The 26,085-nt window shown below is 40.3% G+C and overlaps 1 protein-coding gene across 7 annotated transcripts in view; it reads right to left on the bottom strand.

Annotated features, from left to right (window-relative positions):
- Positions 1-26,085, bottom strand: part of BNC2 (basonuclin 2) — a 426,471-nt gene that overhangs the window by 295,123 nt on the left and 105,263 nt on the right. Inside the window, exon 1 of one of the 7 annotated variants that reach the window (XM_045021598.1) lies at positions 16,484-16,587. The exons of 5 other annotated variants lie outside the window; for them this stretch is intronic. In XM_045021598.1, coding sequence (XP_044877533.1) covers positions 16,484-16,510 — 27 coding nt within the window. In that variant the 5' untranslated portion in view covers positions 16,511-16,587. Of the gene's footprint in view, positions 1-7,870; positions 7,936-16,483; positions 16,588-26,085 lie in introns of those variants that run through there. One more of the 7 variants, XM_045021597.1, reaches the window with a different exon arrangement.

Raw genomic sequence — 26,085 nt, 5'->3', positions numbered from 1 at the left:
TATTTCACTCACTGTTTTGCCTTCTCTTTCTCCTGCTAGGACATGAGCTCAGGATTCAATAATAATAGTCACAAGTCCACTGTACTAGTGGATATAATAAATTATCAAATCAGTCTATATAGATAATTGAAAGAGGGAATTCAAATACAGTACCTTGATTTAAAAAGCAAATACATTGGTACAGATTTAAGTCTGCACTCTATTACTGCGGTATTATATGTGTGTTCTTACATAGTCTCACATGTTTCTTGTAATAATAAAGTGGGTTTTAAAACAGTATTTTACATTTTTTATTTAGTTATGATTATAAACTAAAGTTTTGCTTTTCTTCTCTGATGTATTAATGCTAAAATCTTGGGATTCAGAGTTATCTGTTGAAGTTAGTAGAAGACTTTTAGTTTAAGGCAACCATCCTAATGCATTTAATTTCATTACACATATCCCTTTAACAAGACACCTCTATAATATGCTACTTCTTTGGTTCCTCCAAACAGCCTATAAGATCAAGTCCATGCAGTGCTTATGATCTAAGTATTTGATAATACACTATCTTTTTAAAAGTCTGCTACAATTAAATCTAACTAAACCAAGCTGAAATCTAGATTATTTACAGAACATTCATGTTTTAGACAGCTGACAAGGCACATCATTTACAAACACGAGACTGAACTGAGAATTGCTATGTGTTCTAATTACAGACTCTTTCATACAGAGCTGCCCAGTGTCCTAGTAGCTCTCTGGACAATTAGCAAAAGCTGCATTAGCAGGAACTCAGCAGTCTCGTCTCACTTTCCTCTAGAGAGCAGGGGAATGATGAGTTCCATCACCTGGCCAGCAGCAGCCACAAAGTCACCTCAGGGACTTGGACAAAGAGATTCATCTGCAGCCTTGGCAGCCCTTAAAGCATGCCTTACTAGCAGACAGTCACACTATCATTCACTAGCACAAAGTCCTTTTATTAAGGGCTGTTGTCTAAGTGACCTGTCACAAAGCTTCATAAAGCAGCATTAATACTGTGGGCCAAAATGAGATTGATCTTTGAGCTTCGTGGTCTCCTGTTGTCAACAGTGCATTATAAAACCAATACTAAATACTTTATAAACAGATCTCCCTACAGTGTATTAGAAGAACAGAGCATATTTCATGCCCTATAGTTAGGTAGCCACATATCCATCAGACAATTAAATAATTTATTAGCTATTAAGAAGTGCAAAAAGAGTCAATAAACTTTTGAATACTTATAAGCTTACTATTTTATTTGAAAACATACCTGAAGCAAGTGACTAGTTGACCTGCTGAGGACTGGAAAAACTGAATTTTGGTTTAGTATCTTTTCGCCTCCCATATCACCCTGACCTTCAGACAAGTCTCTGTGCTCCCCACCTAGTTCAAAAGGCTCTCCCTCGTTTTCAAAATCATCGACAAATTTGCTGTAACCTTGCTTCCATTATTTTCTATTCCTGCTTCCTATACCCGACATCAGCTTCTTTTTTCTCCCTTTGCACGCGCTAGCCATTGTGCCTGCAAGACCCTTCTCCTCCGCAACATCTGTCATGTGGAGCCATCCTTCTGTATTTCTCTGTCTTATTGACTCTCCAGCTATTTTCACCCAAACATATAGATTTATTTTTTAAAAAGGACCATAAATGACTTAAGCGTGAAATGAAAAAAAGTGTCTTTAATATTAGCAATTAACTCTACCACTGGAAAAAAATTGGTTGATCTTATTTTCAAAAGGTGCTGAACACCTACAATTCCCATTCAAGACAATGGGATCTGTGAGAGCTCAGCCACACTGAATAAATAAATAAATAAATAAATAAATAAATAAATAAAACCAGGCCTTGTACATTTGGTTCCCATCTTGCACCGAGTCTTCTATTGTGCTACCATAATTATACATTAAGAGACAGCAAGAGCATGTAAATGCTTATAGCACATTTTAATTGGCCCTATGTAATTTGCACATTCCCAGTGCTAATGGTACAAGAGCCATTAATAGGTTTAGAGTCTTAAAACATTAATTATTATTGGGGAAATCTAGCCTATTATTTTCTGATTAATCTTCAAGATACAGTTTGTTTTAAGAGAGATCCAAACAATTTGCTATATGAGAATCTCAAACTCATTATAACCTGCATTTCAAATGTTCTATGCCCTGTCCAAAATTATCAGAGGATTTATTCTAACTCAAACTTCTTTAACCTGGGAGTAGTTCCCAAACCTCAGCAGGCGTGGACCTATGTATAGTCTTGTGGGTGCCATGGTTTCACATACTGGCCACATTAATACAGGATAGCAAGCATCTGTAACCCACAGCTGTGAGTGCTCCAGCCCAAAAGCACCCACAAAGTTTATGCCAATGCAAACCACTCTTTCCAACCCACATCTGAACCACAGTGGTTTTCTTTAGGAGCCTGGGCTGATATATAGCCCTGAAACTGAAGCTTTTGGGTTTTCTCCATTCACACAATTAAAGAGGGCTAGGGAGTGCTGGGGAGAAGAGGGGAAGTCAGTTCTAAATGAAAAACACACTGAGCAAGATCTTCACCCTTACTCTGGCCCCTGTATGCCCACAACTCGCTAACCTTTCTATTTCCACCTTTCCTCTGCACTGCGCACCAGTCGGAAGCTGTGAGGAACTGAACATTTCCACATTACCATCTGACATTAAATTGCTTTTCTCACCCCCTTTTAGCCTAAAAACTGTGCTTCCAGGATGCTGTGAGGAAGGTGAAGGACCCCCTACAGACACCTTGTGAATTTGACACAGACAAAAATTTTAAAAAATCGTTCCTTCCTGATCCCAAAATAGATCCATGGCATCCCGGAAACACAGCGCAACTGTGGGAAAGGAGGGGACAATCGTAGTGTCAAGAAGGCCACTGGATGTCTGGGATAGCTTTAAATATAAGGGAGAGGCCTGGAAGTCAATCTGCTCGCTCTCACCTTCCTCACAGCTAGCCAAAGGGTAGCAGAGAAAGCTCTCCCCCGAGGAACATTCCCTCATGCACTGAGGCACGAGAAAGGCTCCAGTGGCTTTGTATGAATGCTCCTCTACCCAGCTATTCCGAATGCAAGTGGTTGGCTCTCCCCCTGAAAATCCAACCAAATCCCCCATCCCCATATTGAGACGGGAGCAGCGGCCATGTGAGAGCTACCTATTTCAAATAGCACTTTTGGTTTAATCAGTTGGTTACCAGCTATTGGTAGAGAATTAATACACAGGCGAGAATCATGCTACAGGTTATTACCAATGTGACTATTTCTTCCCATTTCCCGCTGTTTGCATTAACTCCTTGGACACCAGTAAAATCCGCAGCATAAGAATAATCAATCATGAGAACAAACTAGATCCATTCAGTGAAACCGATGGATTGCCATGAATGGGCGATTAAAAAAAGAAACAGAGAGATCAGTAGCTTCTGCCCTTGCTCCCCAACAGTGTTCTCCAAAAAGCCTAAAATTGCTAATCTGCTGCTGAACAAGTATCTCCTAAAATGTAATACTATGTTCTCTCTCTCTCTCTCTCTGCCACTTCACCACTCAGACAACTTTAGTGAGTTTTACGTCTAGCTCAGCAAATCAAATCTTATATGACATGAAAGCAAACCACATTCCAGTATTTTATTAGTCTAAATTAAAGGAAAGCCTGGCGAGCATTTGTCAGGATTTGAAACCTATTGCAGGTATCACACACTGTCACTCTGAGACTGTTCTTAGCAATCAAAGACTTAGCATCTTACCAGTGATCTACGAAGGGGGGGGAAAATCTGCTTTTTTTAAAAAAAATACAAGGAATAGCAAGACTTGCCTTCCTTGTTTTTGCTTGAAGATTCCTTAGAGAAATGTAGTAGGAACTTTCTAAGCGCTCCACTGAAGGAGTAAAGATGCTGAACCTTTCACAAAGACTTCTTTACTGAGTGGTTTGTCAGGCATTTGAGTTAAATATTGTAAGCATTAACAAAAACTAACAGAATAGTCAACCTCAACAAAATAAGGGCACAAATAGATTTTTTTCCCTTAGCACGGCACCTTTAAAAGAATGGGGTATGTAGGTTTCAATGTATATGACTGTTAGACTATATTAACCTAGTATACTTAACCTAACATCAAGGCTAGCCTTATAAAAAGCAGCTAAGAAGAAAGGAACACCTAACTTTCAATCTTCTGGACAACACTCATAAGAAAACTCGAGTAATTTACTGTCCAGTATGGAATAGCCTTTAAGAAAATACACACACACTTTAAAATAATTATTATTTAAGGAATGCCTTTTGAACTTCCAACTTTTCCATAGTTGTGTCTCTGAAGTCATCCCACGGAGGCTATATTCTGCATCCCTCCCCCACAGAGGAAAACACAATAGGAAGAAACTCTGGATTGAAATTAATAAGCAAACCACAAGAACTGATTAGCATTACATTTCAATAAAATTTTGTAAAACTTTTTCAGGTGATCACAATTTTAATTTGACTTCACTTTTATTTAGTTTATTAGCAGATCAAGTCCAGCAATTTCAGAAGGACAGCATCCCTGCTCCTTGCTCAGGAATGTTGCACCTCTGATCTCCCTTCCTCTGTTCTATCATTAGCTTTGCATACACTTTTGTTTTGTTTTGTTTTAACCACGGAAAATTCAAGTTCGCAAAACTTGATGATGATGATTTTTCAGTTTCCTAAGGAGTTCACTGCATTTTGCTTTATATTTAAGACTTCATTCTGATCTTATATAAGCAAGAATACTTATCTGGTAACTTCAGCTCCTGAACTTGTGTATACATGCACAGCAGCTGATTTTCACAAGATATGAAGCAACTGATGCTTCATTTCCGAGGTCAGAACCAAATGCATAGCATCTTGTATCACCAAGTTTTTGGCTATATAATTACTCTTACAATTATAAGTGTATATTCTGATACTTGTTCTTGTGTCAAGTGCATCTAAGAAACGGAAGAAGTATTTTCTGTTTTTGTTTAACAAGAAGATTTTATTGGCCATTTATAAAGGAACTGAAAAATACATTCATTGTTACTACCAATAGTCATGGCATTTGTAATTTACATTAAAGGTAAAGCCTAGAGGTCCTAACTAAGCTCAGGCCCCATTGTGCTAGGTGCTGTACAAACAAAGCGAGAGACGGTCTGTTCCCTGAAAGATTTACAATCTGAACAAACAAGACAGACAAAAGATGGAAGAAAGGAAGTATTTTTATCTTCATTTTCACTGATGGGGAATTGATACACACACAGATTAAATCTGGAATTTTCAGAAGATTTAGCACCCACAGTTTTCAACAGAGCTCAGTATGTTAGATGTTGAGCTCTTTTGAAAAATCTAACCATCAATATCATAAGACTATAGTCTGTTAGTCTATAAGGTGCCACAAGACTCTTTGCTGCTCTTTCATAAGAGCAGTTACAGGGTACTGGCCCTTATTTACTTACCTAATTGGAGTGGACCTCTCTGAAGAGGAGCTGGCCTCAACGGTGGGTGCTGAATACTTGAAAGTCCATTTCTGAGTGCTTTTAAAAATCTGATCGTAAGAACTTTGCCAAGATCATACAGGGCAAAACCATCAACCCAAACTCCTAAGTACTAAGCCACTGTTTTAATCACAAGGTCATCCTCTTGCTTCATCCTTGTTTCAGCACTGCAGTGGCTAAATAAATCCACAAGGCCAAATTCACTCAATGAGAACCACAGAATCATAGAATATCAGGGTTGGAAGGGACCTCAGGAGGGCATCTCATCCAACCCCCTGCTCGAAGCAGGACCAATCCCCAGACAGATTTTTGCCCCAAATCCCTAAATAGCCCCCTCAAGAACTGAATTTACAATTTAGGTTTAGCAAGCCAATGCTCAAACCACTGAGCTATCTCTTCCCCAACTAGCAACTAGCATAGCAGAGAGGGAATTAGTCCTGCACTTCCAATCTTTATGTATGTATGGACACCACACACCCTAAACCTGGTGGTTGAATTTCACAGCAAACAATGTTTTTAAAAGATCGTGAAAATATTAATGTTTCTTTTCTACTTTCCAACCAGCTCTAATACTAACTCCACCTTGCAGCTTATGACTCAGTAAAATCAAGACATGCACTTCCTAAACAACATATAGACAGCAATTAGAACAGTGTAGAAATTACTGTCAGATTGTCTATTTCATCCCTTACATGACTTGATCATCCCACATCAAATGCATGATTTGGCCCTGATTCTTTGGAGGACAAAGTCAGTGCTTTAAGTTTTACGACTCAATGCTTTATGCAGTAACACCAAACCCCACTAATCCTGCTTTCTAGTGTAGGAAGTAAAGCAGGTAATGCTGGGATGTAAACAAAACATGGGGAAGGGGAAGCCTACACGTAAGCCTGAGAAATGGAAGGGAACAGTTTATTAGCACAACTGCCTGTTTTTTAAAAACAAATTAGAATACATGTCATTAGAATCTAAAACACATTTCTAGTGAATTTCTATATAAATATGATTTACAAATTCCACTGAATATGTGCCACAGCTGGCAGAATGTTACTACAGTAAATTGCAATTAAATAACTGTAAAACTTTGTAATGGCATTATGTCTAAAAATGTGTGCACAAATATGAATATTTTGTTCAGAAACATTCTTCACATATGGAAAAAAAATGATAGAAAACTTAGCATGTTGGTACTACGTATCACTCAATGCATAAATGGTGAAATAAAATTCACATAAATAGTGCTTAATCGACTGTAGTTTCATGTTAGCAATTGCGTCAGAACAAATTGCATGGTAAAGGATGATGGCATAAGTACCATACTTCAGAGCTTTTTTATGTTAAATATTCATATTTCTGGTAGTGAACTTCAGTTCTGAGTACACAATTTAATCACCCTGAGCAACACATTTACAAAGCAAGTATCAGTAAATATTGTTAACTGTATATCTACCTTCCTCACTAACCTTCCTTAAGAATTAGATACTGTACTCCCCCCACCCCACCCCAAAAAAACCCACATGCAACACTTAAATTTTAACTTGAGTTCCCTTTGATGTGCAGCAGATGGACATTTACAGTAATCCATTACTGCAGAAATCAGCTGAAGAGCTATTGGCTCATTCCAAAACTTCCCATGCCTTATTTAGCTATTACAAGATTTCATTTGTCAAAGTGCAGACACAGTGCTGATGTCGCATCCAAGAGTGCTTTGCTATAGTCAAGATGAGCTGCAGCAAAGCGACAGGCCCAAGAGTACCTCGCTACAGAGTGTGATTGCCTCCACTGCCTCTTGGGATAGGTAAATTATTAACTGACACTTTCTCAACTGAAGAACTGTCTAAGATAAACCCATTAAAACTCTTAGCCTACAGAACACTTCACACTGCTGGTTTGTTAAATCTTTGTCAAAGTCGTCATTGGGCTGATCTTTTTAAAAAATATTTAAATATACAGATATAGATAGATACTGAGTCAACATAATAGTTACTTGTAAAACTATGAATTATGAAACAGAAGTTTCTCCTACCTTTTGGTTTGTTTACATGTGTAGGACAAACTGAACCTCACAGTTAGGAGAGGTTTGGTAGAAGGAGAACTATAAGCAGGAATGATAAAAGCCCATCTATCACCATTACAAACATACTAGCCACTGCGATCTGATTAAATTTAGCTGCTGAATTCACTACAAACAGATGATAAATAGGTTATTACTGAATGAGTGCACCACAACTAACAAAGCCTGAGTGAATTAACAAATATTAATATAATATAAACTAGATGTGTGAAGTGATCTTCAAAATTTACCAGCCCAGACAAGATCTACTCACCTCTCCTCCGATGATGGTAAAAACTAATATTTAACTCACGTCAAAAAAAGTTACTCACCCAAAGTGAGCTGACATGCAGATTTTTGCAAGGCAGATATAAACAGCTTAGCATGGAAGGTTTCTGATTCTTTGTGCATCTTTCCTCAAAGGGGATGATAGATATTGAGAATCATGAATTACAAAGTTGAAACTTGTGTAGTTTTACATTGCATTATTTTGGTAGTCTAATTTTTTTTTAATTTCCTACCATACGTACTCTGTCCCAATGGCCATATATCTCGCTTACATGCAAGGAAGCTGCCACAGAATGTGCTATACCATATATACATCATATTGTTTCTCATATGATTTAGTTAATCCCGAAACATATTGCATACACTAACAACCTATTAGGGCTAATAGTTAAGTCAAAATGGCTTGTCTTCATATACAGCTCACTAACTAGCAAATTTCTGCCCTTGTCCACATGCAAAGCTGCTATCGACACTCCCTCTAGCATAAGCATGGAAGAAAATCCACTCTGTCACCCCAAATCCAATCACACTTGCCAAAACATGATCAGTGAAACTCTGTATGTAATTAAAATGGTCTTTATGACAGGGAGAAGAGAATACATCTGAACATTATGGGTACGGGTGGAGACAACAGAAAACTTTTTCAATTAAATAAGTTTTCTACCAGATTCAGCATGAGACTCAGAGCCAGGAGCTCCTGCATTCTAATCCTGGCCCCTCTTCTGACACAGTGTACAGTCTTGGGCAAGTTTTATAGGACCGCATTTTCAAACATGGACACTAATTTAGACTGCCTCATTTTTTGGGTGCCTGACTTCAGGCACCTAATGACCTAATTTGCAGAGCTGCTGATTAGCTTCCATCACAAATGTGGGTGTTCAGCACTTTTGAAAAACCAGAGCTCAAATTGGGTACCCAAAAATGGAGGCACCCAAAATTAGAAGCCGTTTCTGAAGATGTGGTCTTAAATTCTATTCTGTGCACTTAGGCATCTATAAAATGGGGATAATTCTTAGTCTACTTCATAAGGACATTAATCCTCACAACGTTTGTTCAAATACGTCGCAATGCAAATGGCAGATATTTTTAAAAGCATATTAAGGAATTGGGTTTTTTGCTTTACAGGGAACACAACTGGATGGCAGACAAGGTTAACAGAAACATTCAAAAGCATTAAAGCAGCATCTGTATCTGAACAACGTGTGTGTACTAACAGACATATTATGTGGTGCATGTATGTACTGTACACTCCTGTTAAAAACTCTCCTTGCCTGTAGGAAGGGAGTGTCTTTTCTACAGTAATTTGGTTTTCTTAAATTGGTGTTAAGTTCCTTAAGTTGGTGTTGGTCCTGCTTTGACCAGGGGATTGGACTAGATGACCTCCTGAGGTCTCTTTCAACCCTAATCTTCTATGATTCTATGAAGTGGCACCCACCCTGCAGGTCAAGAGGATTCTTACGGGGACAGGACTGTTATGTGCTTTGAAATTATCAAAATTAATATGAAACAGTATGTGTAAAAAATAAAGACAGGTAAGCGAATTACAGGGCTGTAATTCCATCCAGGGGCTCTGTAAACCACAAGCCGCATAGCCTGTGTAGCGTGTAGAGACACCATAACCTGGAGACTAATTACTCACACAGATACACACACTGCAAAAACAAGCCTGTTTTTTACTTTTATATTTAATGCAGTCCAAATCCCAGTCTCACTCTCACACACTCTTGCTCCCACTTCCCTTACTGCTGCCTTCACCTATCCCTTTACCTTCCTTTCCGCCTGCCAAATGCTCTGGCTGTTGCTGCCTTTAACCCCCTGTGAGGAACTGATGCAAAAGTGGTATCAATAGACAATAAAATGATTAAAACTTAATATTCCGGTCCCATTCTTTTTGAAGCTCTCTACCAAAGCAGCTTGCAGCTTTCCCTACTCCCATGGCAGTATTTCTTTGCCCACTGCCACAGGAATTTTTTCTTATCATTCTGAAAGCTATAGTTGGAGGTCAGAGAGGCTATTCCCTACCACTATGCAGCAGCACTTTGGCCATCATAAACACTCTATCCTATCGGTTTAGTGACTGGTTCCATCACATAATAAAAAGTTGTGACACATATTCCTGTGAATTTTAACTGGATGATTTTCATAATTCCTGGGAGTGACATCACAACTGTCTATTACATGGCTTTTATTTTACCACATGGGACTGCCCCGTACACAACATTCATCAGTTCATTAGGTTTTTGCATTAAGAGTATTGTCCCAAATAATACAGCAAAATGTAACATAGCTTACTATCTATAACAGGGTGCTGGCATGATGACCTATATCTTTGCACAATGCAGTTCCACAAAGGTTTGGTATATCAGAACTGTGAGTATTTCTGTCTTTTGCAGGGGAGCCCAAAATACTTTCTGGTCTTTCCAAGCCATTGGTTTATAGTAGAGCAGTTTTCCAGGAGGATGCATTTCCTCACAGAGGGCATAAGTAGTTGTACTGCCAGAGAAACGTTGGCGATATTGGTGGAGAGACTACTCCAGCCTTGATTTGTACTATTTTTGATTTCTGGGTCTCTGCCTAAGTGGTGGAGCTAGGCATAAGCAGACTAAGCAATTGCTTAGTGCCCCAAAAGGACCCTGATTTAGTATTACCCCAAAATACCATTCATCTTCTTTAAATGTGGACCTTTTAACAATTGTACTATATGTGTTGTTTTGCAATTTTAGAGTGGGCGGCAGGAAGGTCAGGAGTAAAGTGGACTCAAAAATATTCCTGTCTAGGGCCCCAAACGGGCTACACCTTCCCTGTACAAGGTACACGTTTAGGTCAGACAGGGCCCAGGGAGAGCCCACATTTGGAAGATATGGCTATGCCAGATAAGAGAGAGTTAAGGGGTTAACACACGAGACTTTGGATGTAAACTGATCACATCCTTGGCAGAAGACAGGAAAGAAGACTTGTTTCATTCAATCCATGGAGAGATGTGTCTTATGGACAATTTCACTTGTCTCTTCAGCATTAGGGTCAGACGCAAGATACCATTAGTCAGAACCAGTATGGCAAATCATGTATTCTCACACAAATGTGTGCAGAACAATCATGGTATTTTTGAAAAAAAAAAATGCTGTAGTTTCCATGCTTCTGAAACAAGAGAATCTGAAGCATGGGAGGCGATTGTGGTTTAATTTAAGGAAGTAAAACTAACATATTGAAAAATAGGATACTGAATACTTTACTATCTTAGCAACCACAGACTGGGCACAAGGCAAATGGAACAATAGCTGCTTGCTCTAAGCTGGATTCCTATTTGTGCATGTCATGTCTTAAAGAGTTCTACTATAAAAGTAAAAGGATCTCCTTTGGAAGACCTATGACAGAGACTGAAGGGAAAAAGTAACCTAAGCCTAACATGAAACAGTTTTATTACTTATATATTTGAGTTACAAAGTATGTGATTGGCATTAAAATATGGCTCAGTGTTGGTTCCTAATAAAAGTTAACCTCGCTCTCTTCCCACCCACACAAAAGTAATTTTGTTTAGAAACTTCCATTTTTTTGGCCTCAGCCCATATTAGGGGTGTGTAATACATACAGTGCCAGTAATTGCTTCCATACAATACAAATGTTTTAAAACATTTTGCATTCTTGTTATGATTATGCATGACATTTATATTGTATTTAAAACTCCAAAGGTCTTACAGATTTTACTTTTGTCTACAGAAAACAAAAGACTTACATGGCATAGAATATTTCTCTAATATATCTACAAAAGTAAAAAAAAAACAAGCCTTTTTTATTTTCAGTTAATACGCTATGAACTCTTGTCCTCTCAACATTTGTTTTATCAATTGAAAGCACAAATATGTACATAGCATGCCAGGTTCTTAGACCAGTTCAGCTGTGCATACATTCATAGCAAATGCATGTGAAACCAGTGAGTTAGACCTATACCTAGTCATTTGCACCTGCAATTATTGCACTTATAACTGCAAGCAAAAATGACAGGCCCACTCCTGAAAACAAGCATGTGAATAACTTTATACACATAAGCGTTCCTACGTATTCAATGGGACTACTCATGTTTTTAAAGCTAGTCGTGTGTGTTTGCAGGATCACGGCTATGTGTGGGTGTTTTTAAACACCTGGGTCTTAATTTTTAAGTGCAATTTTACCTATATTTCAAAGCACTAACAAGATGTGTATTTGTTGTCCATTCATTTCAATACAATGTTGATTACTATACTTCATATATGCTTTCCTGGCTGGTTTACACAGCTAATTTTAACCTTATGACTACAGCAAACAATCACATACTGGACATTCTATTGTCTAGGTAATAAAGTCTCATATTTCCTTCTTCTAAAACTACAGTAAAAGAGATGAAACTTTATATATCATATACCATGCCTTTTTATTCAATATGCACAATGGTGTTAAATGCATAAATCCAACACTTGCCAACATTGTAGCTATTAGGCTCTGACTGGGGGATGGGTGACCAGCAGCGATGGAGATCTACATAAACTTTTCCTGATGTTCTGAAATGTTGAGATGAGTGTTTTTCCACTTAAATTTCCAGATGAGACCAGAATTAGAGATATGTCATGGAAAGTCTATTGTTGCAAGATTTCCACTAAATTTTGCATACACAGATATGGAATGATCAGAAGGTCCAGATTCATGCGACTCTGACATAGAACTACCGCCAGTTCTATCAAAATCATTTTTTTCCCTCCTGGTTTTCTAAAAACCATCCAGAAGGTTATCTGGCTTCCCTGCAGCTTCTCTAAGGGTATGTCTACACTGCCCACGTTACAGCACGGCACTCCAGATTCCTGTTATTTTTCCTCTCCTTTGTTCCATACTCTTGCTACTGCAGAGGTCTTCAGAGCCCTTACAACTCCACACACGGCTATTTTCTGGGTCAGTAATACCTATGCTAGGCTATAATTCACTGTCTGCTGTTCACACAGGAGTCTGAAACCCCTAACATAAACCCCATCCCCATTTCCCCACCACTACTACATCCTGTCCCCCTTCCAAAATGGCATTTCTCCTCCACTATCTCCAACTTCCCCACTAATCCATGATCTGTGCCACGCCCAAATCATCCCCCTTTCAATTTACAGTGCCCCATCAACCCTATTTGCACCAAGAAAGCTGTCCTGGTTTTTGCTATTAAAAATTGTCACCCTACTCCCATTGTTCATACAAACAAACAAAACAAACTGGAGTTTGGATAAACATCCAAAGAACAAACTCCAACCTTTTGAGGTTCACCCAGTTCTAGTTCTAAAAAACATCCCTGCTCATCTCTACATCCATGACATACAGATTTAGTATAGTTGTGCATTGTACGCCACTGCAAACCCCTATCTCCACTGGGCATTTGGCAAACTGAGTCCTCAGTCTTTGCGGAGAGTTATTTAAAACAAAATACAAAGAAAAACTATGAAGAGGAATTGCCATTCAGGTAAACTGTTTCAATGAACACCACTTCCAGCTAAATTCAAGTGAAAGTCTCAAATTACTTAAAAATAGGGCTCTCAACTTTTGTAGTGAAGCTTCACTGAGCTTATAAGTGAAGTGTTATTCCATTCAAAGGTGTTCAGCTGTTCTAATTCTATAGGAACACATAAATGAACACCTTCCAGGTGGTTGTTAAAAGTGCTCTTCCGATGGAATGATCACTACTTTTTCTCTAGTCTGGATAGAAACAGATGAGTAAAGAAGTTGCAACTTCCCAGTGGAGAGGATAAATTGTTGGCTCCCAGTCTTACAGCAGCTGCTTCCAGTGGGAAGTTGAAAGAACCACAGCTTGCCTTCCTACAGCTGCTCTTAAGAGAAGTAACTATACAACTTTCCAGAGAAATCCCCACACACAACTGCAAATGCCTCTTCCAACTGCCCAGCAACATCTCCAGGGTTGAGAAGTATTGTGTGTTTTAGGCACTGCCCTATTATAGTTACAATGAAGTTTTTCATGAAACAAACACTTTTGTTGAATTCGGTGGTTGTGCAGCAGAATTTGGTGCTACTGAAATATACTGAAACTGTGTATATGAGTGAGTGATGTTGCTCATTACCAGCCAGCCCACAGAGAACATGCTACTGCTGCTAGAAGCTACCCAAATTGTCCTTTAGCTCAGTTGGTAGAGCCTGGTGGTTTTGCCACTGTGGGTATGTCAGCAACTAGACATCCATGGCTGGCCTGTGCCAGCCAACTCAGGCTTGCGGGGCTCAGGCTGCAGGGCTGTTTCATTGTTGTGTAGGCTTCTGGGCTCGGGCTGGAGCTCTGGGACCCTTCCACCCTGCAGAATCCTGAAGTCTGCACAGCAATGAAACAGCCCCGCAGCCCAAACCCAAGTCGGCTGGCACAGATATGTGTAGCCATATCCAGAAAGGCTAGGGTTCAAGCCCCACCTACTCTTGTGCGTGTGTGATTCATGGTCTATTGTCTGTATCAGATAGCTTCATTACACAACAAGTAATTGCCATGGATCATCATTATTTGCATATAAAACTTCACAAAGATTTGCACACAAAAACCAAAACCAAAACAAAAAAACCCTCAGAAAAGTTTAAGGGACTAAGCACAAAACAACAGAAGGTGGGTGGAGCGAGAGAAGAAATTCACTGCTTAAAAGTACCATATTTTCTCAATTTAACATAGTTAATGAGAACTGAGCAACAGAAACTCTGAAAAAGATGAGAATATGCCCTGAAGATTAGAATCCTAATATCTAGGCACAATGGGACATATTCTTAACTAATTCCTTACTGTGTCCTATTACATCTAGATATTAGAAAAGATGTAAACGATTTTACATTTTGCCCTTCACTGTGTATTTTCTGACTTCAGAATTTTCTGTCACAACTTTAATGTTCTTTTAATGTATTTTTTCCCTGAGTGATGCATCATATTTATCTCTGTAACAATCAATCAATATTACCTTTAATTGAGGTTAATTTCTTTCAACTTAGCATAAGTTCCCAGTTCTGCAGCTTTGAGCATGGAGGACTCCTGCACCTGCTGAAGAGCTTAAACATGTTTCATGAACTGAAGTTGTATCCTTTCCTCACTCACAAAACAGGACTGGCCCTGCGTTTCATGATAACACTTGCAAAACATGACCTGATCAAGAGGGAAGATAGAATCCTGGAATCCTGGCACTGCTAGCAGTATGACAAATGGAGCAGAAGAAAGTGCTAACACGTAGTGGGCAGTGGAAGGGCTGAGAAGAGATGAGGCTAGAGATTGCATGAGACCCTATGCACCTGCATAAGCCTCAGGATGGCGCTGTCTATGGACCTTGTATATACCCAGGTATATAAGAACAAACACACACACACACACACACTCTCTCTCTCTCTCTCTCTCAAACCCTGGACCTGATTTTTCCGGGTAGGTGTGTATGAAGAAAACACAAGGACACCACACTAGCTTGGATGGGCTACCACCTCCTCTAGGCTAAATAATTCTCCCAATCTCTAGGCAAGAAGCAAGGAAGGAAACTCAAGTTTTGGTGACAAAACATGGGCATGTGCGGATATGAGCCAGTACAAGGAATTCATTAAAGTTTGCCTCCACCTTGACAGTGCCAGTATCCTGAATCCCTCTCGGTCGGGCCTTAAGCCAGCACATGGAACATATATATTGCTGGTGGCCCTGACTGATGCTCTTATTATTTGTATTACAGTATCGTCATGGATCCCAAAACAGGGATCCGAGCCGCACTGTGCTAGCCAGGGGCGGCTCTACCTTTTTGGCCTCCCCAAGCAGTCATGCGCGGGAGGCGCCCCGGAGCCGCGGGAGCAGCGGACCTCCCGCGGGCATGACTGCGGAGGGTCCGCTGGTCGCTCGGCTGGACCTCCCGCAGCTGCGGATGGTTCGCAGGTCCGGCGGCTCTGCTTCAGCTGCCGCAGTCATGCCTGCGGGAGGTCCAGCCAAGCCGCGGGACCAGCGAAATGTCCGCAGTCATGCCTGCGGCAGGTCCGGTCGTCCCGGGGCTCCGGTGGACCTCCCGTAGGCATGACTGCGGCAGGTCCGCCGGCCCAGCCTGCCGCCCCCCCCGGGAAAGGGCCACCCCACGCGCGTGCTTGCCACGCTGGGGTCTGGAGCCGGCCCTGGTGCTAGCCATTGCACACATATTGAGATGAACAAAGAAAAGGATGAGGGCAAAGGAAGAAAAGTGAGAGGGGAAGTGGAGGACAAGGTAACAGGAAAATAAGCATTAGTTATGACTTGCTGGACATTAATGTCTAGGCAGTTGGCAACACCGTCTAGTTATTTCTGCAAAAGTGAGTTCTACAAATGGGATTTGAAGGCGTATAGCAGGGGTAATCAACTCTTTTTTGTCAAGGTCCAAATTTCTTGGTCAAGTTATAGTCAAGGTCCAGGCTCCAGAGGAAAATAATACAAAAATAACAATAATTATTATAATAGTAAGTAAATAAAAAGATATTGTGGTCAGTTCAGAAGCATCTGGAAGTCCAGATTTGGCCCACAGTCCACCTATTGACTACTCCTGGCATATAGTGAAGTGGCTACAGGCAACAGCCACACATTTTCATACTCCAATTTGTTAATTTCTCTATAAGGACAAAAGAGGAGAAAAAGAGACTGAATAAAAATGTCCTTAATAAACAGATTACATTACCTTCATATCAGATGCAATCTGCACCATCTCCCTGCTCTCAAATGACTCATCTGTGATCAAAAATTGGATGAAGAGCAGCTGACAGAAGCAAGATCTTTAAAAGACTGGGGCAATGCTGCAGGGAAGAGGAAAGCACTTTGTAGAAATTGCCATCTCTACATCACCACCATTCATTGAGGTCATCTGCCCTCAGACTATTACAGATAGTTGACAGCACTGTTTTTTGTCTGGACTCCTCATTATCTCTGGATACACAAATAGTCATGGTGCTATCTACAGCTGGTAAGTCCACCACAGCTGACTTTCATGCTTGGTTAATATATAAGAAAACACTGCCCTTAAAAAAAAATATATGCTACAACCAGTTCAGAACACAGCAGCAGCCCATTGGCTCAGCAACACAGGAGGCGGAGGGCACATCATCGTAGTGCTCTGCTCTCTTCACCAACCCTCCATGGAATACTGGATTAAACTTCAACGCCCTCCTAGGGATTAACCCAACTACCTGAGGGATCACCTTTCACAACAGCTACACATTCCATTGTTCCAATGATATAAACTCCTAGTGTGAAATGTGTGTGTTAAGACACAGCACTTTCTTGACCGTGGACCTATGATCCCAGAACTCACTCCTGAAAGAGAAAACAAAGGCCTGACCCTCAGCACCTTAATAGCAAAATGCAAAGGGGGCTAGCATAACCTCAATAAACTACACTCTAAAAAGAAAAAATAAAACTAACCTACAAAATAAGAAGATAGAGAGAAGTACATCTTTGGGTATACATGTTACAGTTTTGGGAGGCACTCAGTCACCATGGTGATAAGGCCCTGGATGTGGAAGGTTCATGAGGACAGCTTAGTTATGACCAACTTGTTCATAACCGAGACAATGGTCCATACATAAGGTGGCGGCATTTGGAATTTAGCTACACATACAGCGCTGCAGCAGCACAACTGTACTGATGCAGCTGCACTGCTGTAGCACTTAGTGAAGACGGTACTATGCCACTGGGAAATCTTATTCCATTGACGTAGGTACTCCACCTCCCTGAGCAGTGGCAGATTAATGCATGGGCCCACAGGACCTATGCCCAGTGGCCCCAGACAATTTGGGGGCCCCCGCAGGAGCGCTAGGACCCAGTGTAGAAGTGGGGAGGGACCCCCCACAGGATCCACAACTGTAGTCCCCCTGCTCCTCCTCTTCCTTGAGGCCCCATCCCCTGCTCCTCTTCCTTCCCAGAGATCCTACCTCCTGGCCAGGCCAGAAGCTGGAGTTGGGCCATGATAAGAGCCACCTAGGCAGCCCCACTAGGAAGAGGCTGGTGCCGCTAGCAATGGCTGCACTTTGCAGTGGGGGAGCTGATCACCCTGCTCTGTGCCTGCCCAGGGCTATGCCCCTGTTAAAACGTGGGCGGCCATGGCCCCAATAAATCTTACTCCACCTGTGTCCCTAAGAGGCCGTAGCTAAGTCAACAGGAGAAGCCTTCCTGTTGTCATAGCGCTGTCTACCCTGGGGGTTATGTCGCTATAACTACGTCACTCAGGGGGGTGGATTTTCCCCACTCCTAAGTGACAGTTATACCGACATGAGGCTCGCTCTAGATTAGGAACTAAAGAGGGTACCACCATCACTACAGCTGGATAACATCTAATGTAAACCCAGAACAGTTTCTGTTAATACCTTCCAAGGCTACACCTCTATGCATAGCCATGCTATTGATCGTGATGGCTTCATTTGGAGCCATCCAGAGTTGGTCCAGGTTGGATTGGTTTGTTTTTCACTTGCCTAGGGCACTGTACAATCAGGAGAGGTACCAAAAAATATAACAAATGCACACAGCACCAGGAAGTGTAAAAATTACAACAACATTTTTTTTGTTTTGTTTTGTGGTGGTGGTTTGGTTTATTTGTTTGTTCTTGTTGTTATTTGCAGTTACCCTGTGTAACAAATGAATGTCTTGCCATTACTTGGAAAAAATTACCTTTAAAATAAAAAAAATAAAAGCCCACCACTTGATATTCTTAAGGATCTGGGGTGCTTTGCATAACAGAGGCCAATTTCTCGCTTACAGAGCACACAAAAGCATTCTCGAAAACCTGGGAGAAAAAAATACTGATTTCCAGTGGATGGCAGAACATGTCCACCTGAACCCTGCCTCCCTTGAAAAGTTAGAGTCTGCACTCTGCAGGGCCTCCTTGATAGGTTATTGTAAAGAATCATAAAGGGGTATGGACCACATGTTTGTTTGTCAAGTATCAGAGGGGTAGCCATGTTAGTCTAGATCTGTAAAAAGCAACAAAGAGTCCTGTGGCACCTTATAGACTAACAGATGTATTGGAGCATGAGCTTTCGTGGGTGAATACCCACTTCGTCAGACACATGTTTGTATGTGCAACTTTCCCCCAAACTAGCCATGGCTTCTATGCATAGCCCCATACAGGTTAGTCTTACCTCTGGGGGAAGTTGTTTAGTGAAGGACTCTACTTTGGACTCAGTCAAAACATGGATACACATTAACTTCTCTTGCTGCACCAGACAAAATTTGGTCCTATGTACATACACACAACCAAAATGCAACCAACTCTGGGTTAGAACATACCAACCACTGAAGAGAATACAATAAGGCTACATAACAGTTTCAAACAGCATTCTGTTCTATTCTAGAGAGATTCTGACACCGCCCTCATCACTGTAGTATTTGAGCACCTTCTAGTAGTGTATTAAGCAACATGACTAGTATTTGTCACATATGGGTCAGTCTCTGTTTTATCCTCTGCACAGAGGGAAGAGAATATTCACCTTTTCTGCGTCAGATTAGACAAGATTTGAATCTGCAACCACAATCACTTAAAATGCAACACTCTCCACCATTCCTCTAATTTACTATGTGAAGAATCCTGAGGAATGTCACAATGGGTGAAGTGGGGAGGAGGTGGTGACCAGTCATGTTCAATTTTTATAGGGAAAAGAAAAAACTGGGGGCCTCGTCCTCCTTTACACCAAAGCCCCTTTACTCTGCTCTGACACTCACTCAAAAGGCCCTTCACAGTGTAAAGGGTCTTTAGTGAGTATTAGGCCCTATAAATTCAACTGAGTTTGTGACTGTTAATGTTGTGCTTGAAAATGTCTACAGAATCATAGACTTTAAGGTCAGAAGGGACCATTATAATCATCTAGTCTGACCTCCTGCACAATGCAGGCCACAGAATCTCACCTACCCACTCCTGCATCAAACCTGTGTCTGAGCCATTGAAGTCCTCAAATCATGGTTTAAAGACTTCCAGGTGCAGAGAATCCTCCAGCAAGTGACCCAGGCCCCACGCTGCAGAGGAAGGCGAAAAACCCCAGGGCCTCTGCCAATCTGTCCTGGAGAAAATTCCTTCCCGACCCCAAATATGACGATCAGCTAAACCCTGAGCATGTGGGCAAGACTCACCAGCCAGACACCCAGGAAAGAATTCTCTGTAGTAACTCAGATCCCACCCCATCTAACATCCCATCACAAGCCAATGGGCATATTTACCTCTAGTAGTCAAAAACGAATTAATTGCCAAAATTAGACTATCCCATTATACCATCCCCTCCATAAACTTATCAAGCTTAGTCTTGAAGCCAGATAGGTCTTTTGCCCCCACTACTCACCTTGGAAGGCTGTTCCAGAACTTCACTCCTCTTCTTGTTAGAAACCTTCGTCTAATTTCAAGTCTAAACTTCCTGATAGCCAGTTTATATCCATTTGTTCTTGTGTCCACATTGGTACTAAGCGTAAATAATTCCTCTCCCTCCCTGGAATTTATTCCTCTGATATATTTATAGAGAGCAATCATATCTCCCCTCAGCCTTCTTTTGGTTAGGCTAAACAAGCCAAGCTCTTTGAGTCTCCTTTCATAAGACAGGTTTTCCATTCCTCTGATCATCCTAGAAGCCCTTCTCTGAACCTATTCCAGTTTGAATTCATTCTTCTTAAACATGAGAGAGCAGAACTGCACACAGTATTCCAGATGAGGTCTCACCAGTGCCTTGTATAACAGTACCAACACCTCCTTATCTCTACTGGAAATACCTCACCTGATGCATCCCAAGACTGCATTAGCTTTTTTCACAGCCATATCACATTCTCATAGTCTCATAGTCATCCTGTGATCAACCAATACTCCAAGGTCCTTCTCCTCCTCTGTTACTTCCAACTGATGCCTCCCCAGCTTATAACAATAGTTCTTGTTATTAATCCCTAAATGCATGACCTCACACTTTTCACTATTAAATTTCATCCTATTACTATTACTCCAGTTTACAAGGTCATCCAGATCTTCCTGTATGATATCCCGGTCCTTCTCTGTACTGGCAATACCTCTCAGCTTTGTGTCATCCGCAAACTTTATTAGCACATTCCCACTTTTTGTGCCAAAGTCAGTAATAAAAAGATTAAATAAGATTGGTCACAAAACCGATCCCTGAGGAACTCCACTAGTAACCTCCCTCCAGCCTGACAATTCACCTTTCAGTAAGACCCACTGTAGTCTCCCCTTTAACCAGTTCCTTATCCACCTTTCAATTTTCATATTGATCCCCATCTTTTCCAATTTAGCTAATAATTCCCCATGTGGAACCGTATCAAATGCCTTACTGAAATTGAGGTAAATTAGATCCACTGCGTTTCCTTTGTCTAAAAAATCTGTAACATTCTCAAAGAAGGAGATCAGGTTGGTTTGGCACAATCTACCTTTTGTAAAACCATGTTGTATTTTGTCCCAATTACCATTGACTTCAATGTCCTTGACTACGTTTTCCTTCAGAAAATTTTCCAAGACCTTGCATACTACAGATGTCAAACTGACAGGCCTGTAGTTGCCCGGATCACTTTTTTTCCCTTTCTTAAAGATATCAACTATGTTCGCAATTCTCCAGTCATACGGTACAACCTCTGAGTTTACAGATTCATTAAAAATTCTTGCTAATGGGCTTGCAATTTCATGTGCCAATTCCTTTAATATTCTTGGATGAAGATTATCTGGGCCCCCTGATTTCGTCCCATTAGTATGCATTATTCTCAAAATGTAGTACACACTACATGCAGCAAACTAGATTCAGTTCAAAGGTGTGTATTAACTTTTGCCTAAAAAACAACTTTTACAGGCAGACCAGTGTCACAGTTGGCTGGCCTAGTGTATGCTGTATTAGTAGTCAACAAAAATTATAAGATTTGTGCAGGTTTTTAAAGGCCCACCATTGATAATATATAACTTTAATGATAAGCCAGAGATTCAACTTCTTAAAATTACCAATGTCATTAATCACAACTACAAACCTAGTGCATTTAAATTTCTACCAAAGAAAGTTTTATTGTTTCTCTGCACTATTTAGTTCCCTTTTAGCTGGTGGATAAACTTGTAAAATGACTTTTAAAAAACCTCCATTCCCTTTACAAAAGTGGTTAATAATCAGACCCATTAAAAAAAAAAAGCAAGGAGTAGAGCGGCAAGAATGTATTATACAGTATTGTTTAAAAGTCAAGATCACTGTGTAATGAAGGGGGGGAAAAGGAAAAGAAAAACCCATGCAGCATTATCCATCAAGCTAAAGTGAATAATGAAATTTAACTAATGTCTAAACGCCTCTTATTTAATCTTAAAGCAAATTATAGTATTCAAATACAGTATTTTATGCATGCAGTCTGATAACACTTTCTATCTTTCCTGAAGATTTTGTGAACGACATTATATGAAGCGCAATGTATTTAATGAAAGGTTTCTAAGCTGATTTCCCTACAGGTTATTTTCTTTCTTTTCTCTGGAACCCATACGCAGGATATACAACAGGGACCAAGGGTGTATATAAAAATAAACTACCAAGCGGCATCAGAGCTGATACCCCAGTCCTACAGGGGCAAGTGAATTATTAGATCTGTGTCATGAGTGTTTTTTTTAATATGCCATTGTTCCCACTAGAGCACATTAAATTTTCCATATCCACTTTTAAACCAATATTACCTTTTTTTCCCTGGCCGTAACGTTCTTAGTGTACATTAACAATCATGCAGTCCAACAGGTTAAGAAGTCACATTACAGTTATATGTAAAGTAGGATAGAGTACAACCATTTTAATTCTCCCCCCTCACCCCAATGAACTTATACTTTAGACCTTAAAGAGGGGGAAAAAAAGAAAAAGAAAATATGCTTCAGGGAAAAGTTACACTAATATTTGATTTTACATTCACTCATGGACAACTGTTACATTCTTACACATCTTCAGAAAAGTTCATTATAACTATATAGTTTTCTATTACAACTTGATCTTCAATATCTTTAAGACTTTCAAATTGAAGGTTCAGGCATTTTTTGGTGTGGAAGAAGTGTTTGCCAATTATATTTGGGCTACTGCACATAAACAGGAAGGACTGAATCTTAGGTATGAGTTATATATTCCTGTACAAAATAATTGTATATTCTATGAAGACTGATTCTTTTTCTGCAGAAATATACAACAACACAAGGGAAATCTTGTACCAGCAGCATAACTGAAGTGGCAAGATACAATATTAGAAAAACAGAGCTACTTTCATTACTGTGATGCTGTGTGTCAGAATGTCTCTCCTTAATGAACCTGTTTGCAATAAGACTCAGGGTGCAAAGAGGCTATTTAGAGAGTCTATTGTGTCTATAGTGAGTCCTTCAAATATCTTCCCACCATTAGACATGCCGCATTGACCAATTCTGTCCTGATTGCTGTTCTTTTTAGTATCAAGGGACATTCTTGCCCAGACAGACCGATGGATCAGAAACTGCAGTTCATAAAATGTTTACACTGTACACACACTCACACAGTGATACAAGCAAGAGTCCCAGATCACACAGCATGTTGAATGTAGCAGTGTCATCTGAAAGCTTATGACTTTCCAATACCAACTAAAGGATTTAGGTTAAACTTTGCTTGTGCTGCCTGCCTGTCACTCTAACAAAAGCCTTATTTATCCCCTTTTCAGAGGGTACCCAAGCCCACAGCTCACATGGGAACATTGCAGGCAAATGTTCTCTATGTCACAAGCCTTTCTTCCTCTGATGAGACGTTCTCCTAATTGCTGACAGCAGAAAAGGACCATACATGTCATATCATCAAAGAGCAAAACACTTTCCTGTGAATAAACATAACAAAAACAAAAAGATTTCTAGAATATTATGAATTCCTACTCTCGGTGACAGCAGTAAAGAACCAGGGACTTTTCTCTACAGTAATTACAGAAAAGCTTGGTTACTATGTACAGCCCTGTAAATTAGATCCTTTATCAGAGACTAGACACAAGCTTCTGATTTGTCTGATTTAATCTCAGTGTTCCTATCTATCTGTATGGTTTGCCTATTAGCCACCAATGCATGAGTTTTATCCTCACCTTTTATGCACCTACATGCCAAACAGCCTCTAAAGAAGTCTTCTTTTCCCTTGACTTTTCTGTGGCTTTACCCCTTCTACTCTAATAGAGATAATGCACCTGCCAACTATTGCAAAAGGATTCTCCCCCACCCCACCCCCCAAACACACACATACACTGTTGAGAAGCAGAAAAAACTTCATATTTAAAAGTCCAGATTGTCAGTGTATTAATGTAGCTCAACAACTAAATTAGTTAGGTATAGAGGGGTTCTGTAGAATTGTATACTATGAGCTGAATATAAAAGACAGATTAAAGGGGGTGGGAGGAAAATATAATTATTTTAACACTACAGGTGAAGCTCAATGATACGCTGCCAATATATTAACAAGCAGCTCTCACAAGAAACATTTCCTGTTACCCCTTGATGAATGCCACATATTAGGATGCTTATGTTTTCAGAAAAGGGAGAATTATTCATTTACTCACTCAATTAAAAATAATTTCACTTAAATACATCTAGGCCACACTCACTAGAAATGTTCATGCACTGTTCTTGAAAATGACACCAAATATATATAGCCTACTGCTCACTTGTGTCATTTGTAGTTTAAAAAAACCCATAAAAATAAAAAGAGGGGGCAAGAGACCGTATGCTTGATTTTCTCCACGTTATTCAAAATTTTCATCTGGCTTGAGTTCATTTCCTGCCCTACATTGCCATGCCTTCCCAACCTTTGTAAAGGGGGTGAGAAGAAGGAGTCTACCTACCTGCATATCATAGGTTTGTAATTAATGCCAAGCTGTTCACAATATGGGCCAAATAAGAAATCCTTACTGAGGCAAAACTCCTATTTAGCCAATTTTGGCTCTTTATTATACCATTACCTCTCCACTGAAGTCAGCAGAAATGTATGTAAGTGAAAAAAGAATTTGGTTCACTGACTTGAGTAGGAGATTTCCCTGAATAGAGACGAAAGGTGGTCCCCAAACTTATCAGGATCACATGGGGACAGCAGTAAGATGTGGACAGGAGTAAGGGAGCAGAGGCTGGGGCCACAGCTGGGGACAGGGGCAGGACCAGGAGCAGAGTCCCAAGCTGGGGGCATGGGACCTGGAAGCCGGGGGCTCTCAGCCAGCAGCTGGGGCTGGCATCCAGGGCCTGGGCCAGGAGAGAAGCTGGGTGGTGCTCCCTCCCCATGGGGGCTGGCCTGGGCCTCAGTCACACCCCACCCTGAGCTTTCCTCTGTGCCTCCTTGGGGGGGGGCACACCCCACAGTTTGGGGACATTTGGTCTAATAGTACAAAACTTCATGGTTTTATTTGTCAAGCCCAGATTTTTACATTCTTCTTACACAGCCATAATTCTTGCCTTTTGTTAGCTAATTAAAAATTCAAGTAAGAATTCAGGATCAAGGGCAATGCCCAAGCTACAGTCAGAAACGAGAAAGAACCTAACTGTACCTCTAATGGAAAGGACTATCAATTATTATATTTGTATTAAAGTATTAACCCAAACCAAAGCTGAGGGCTCACTGAACCAGGCTTTGTACATGGGCTGGGACTACTTAACAGACAAGACAAAGGATAGGAGAAAGTAGTATTCCCATTTTGCAGATGGGAAGCATAGGCACAGAGACATTAAGTGATTTGCCCAAGGTCACAAAGGCAATTTGCAGCAATCCTGGGAACTGAGCACAGATTGCCTGAGTCCTGTCCCTGAATCATTAGAATCCTTCCTCTCTATCAAGTGATCCCTTTATATCTAAAACTCTTCATCAGTATATGGCGAAGTTCAAATGGACTCTGATTTCACTAAAGGACATACAGGGGTCATCATTACATATTAAGTTTTTGCCAAGAATCACCACAGTTTTCTGCCATTCTTAGACACAGAGATAACTATTCTGCTGTCGAGTGGCTGCCATTTTGTGTTGAAGTTGAAGCAGCAATTTAAAGTCATTTCATGCTAAGTAAGAAATGTGAAAAGTCTCACCACTAATTCTTGATGAGTTTGTGAAAATGTATTATTTAACTATCTAATGTTATATTATACAAAATACAACTAATATCCTTTTTATATAGAGGATTTGTAGGTTTTTTGTTTTAAATAAAAAGATATCCCCTTTCCCCATCTCTTCCTTTCAAACACCCCCATCTAAGCTGTATTAATGATATTTTGTACTGAATTCTGCCTTCAAATATGTATATGACTCTTCCTACTCTGAATATGTA

The sequence above is a fragment of the Mauremys mutica genome, chromosome 6 (assembly GCF_020497125.1).
Source record: "Mauremys mutica isolate MM-2020 ecotype Southern chromosome 6, ASM2049712v1, whole genome shotgun sequence".
In the NCBI taxonomy this organism is placed as follows: domain Eukaryota; kingdom Metazoa; phylum Chordata; order Testudines; family Geoemydidae; genus Mauremys; species Mauremys mutica.
Note: the sequence above shows the minus strand (reverse complement) of the source record. Positions and strands in the feature narration are given on the sequence as shown.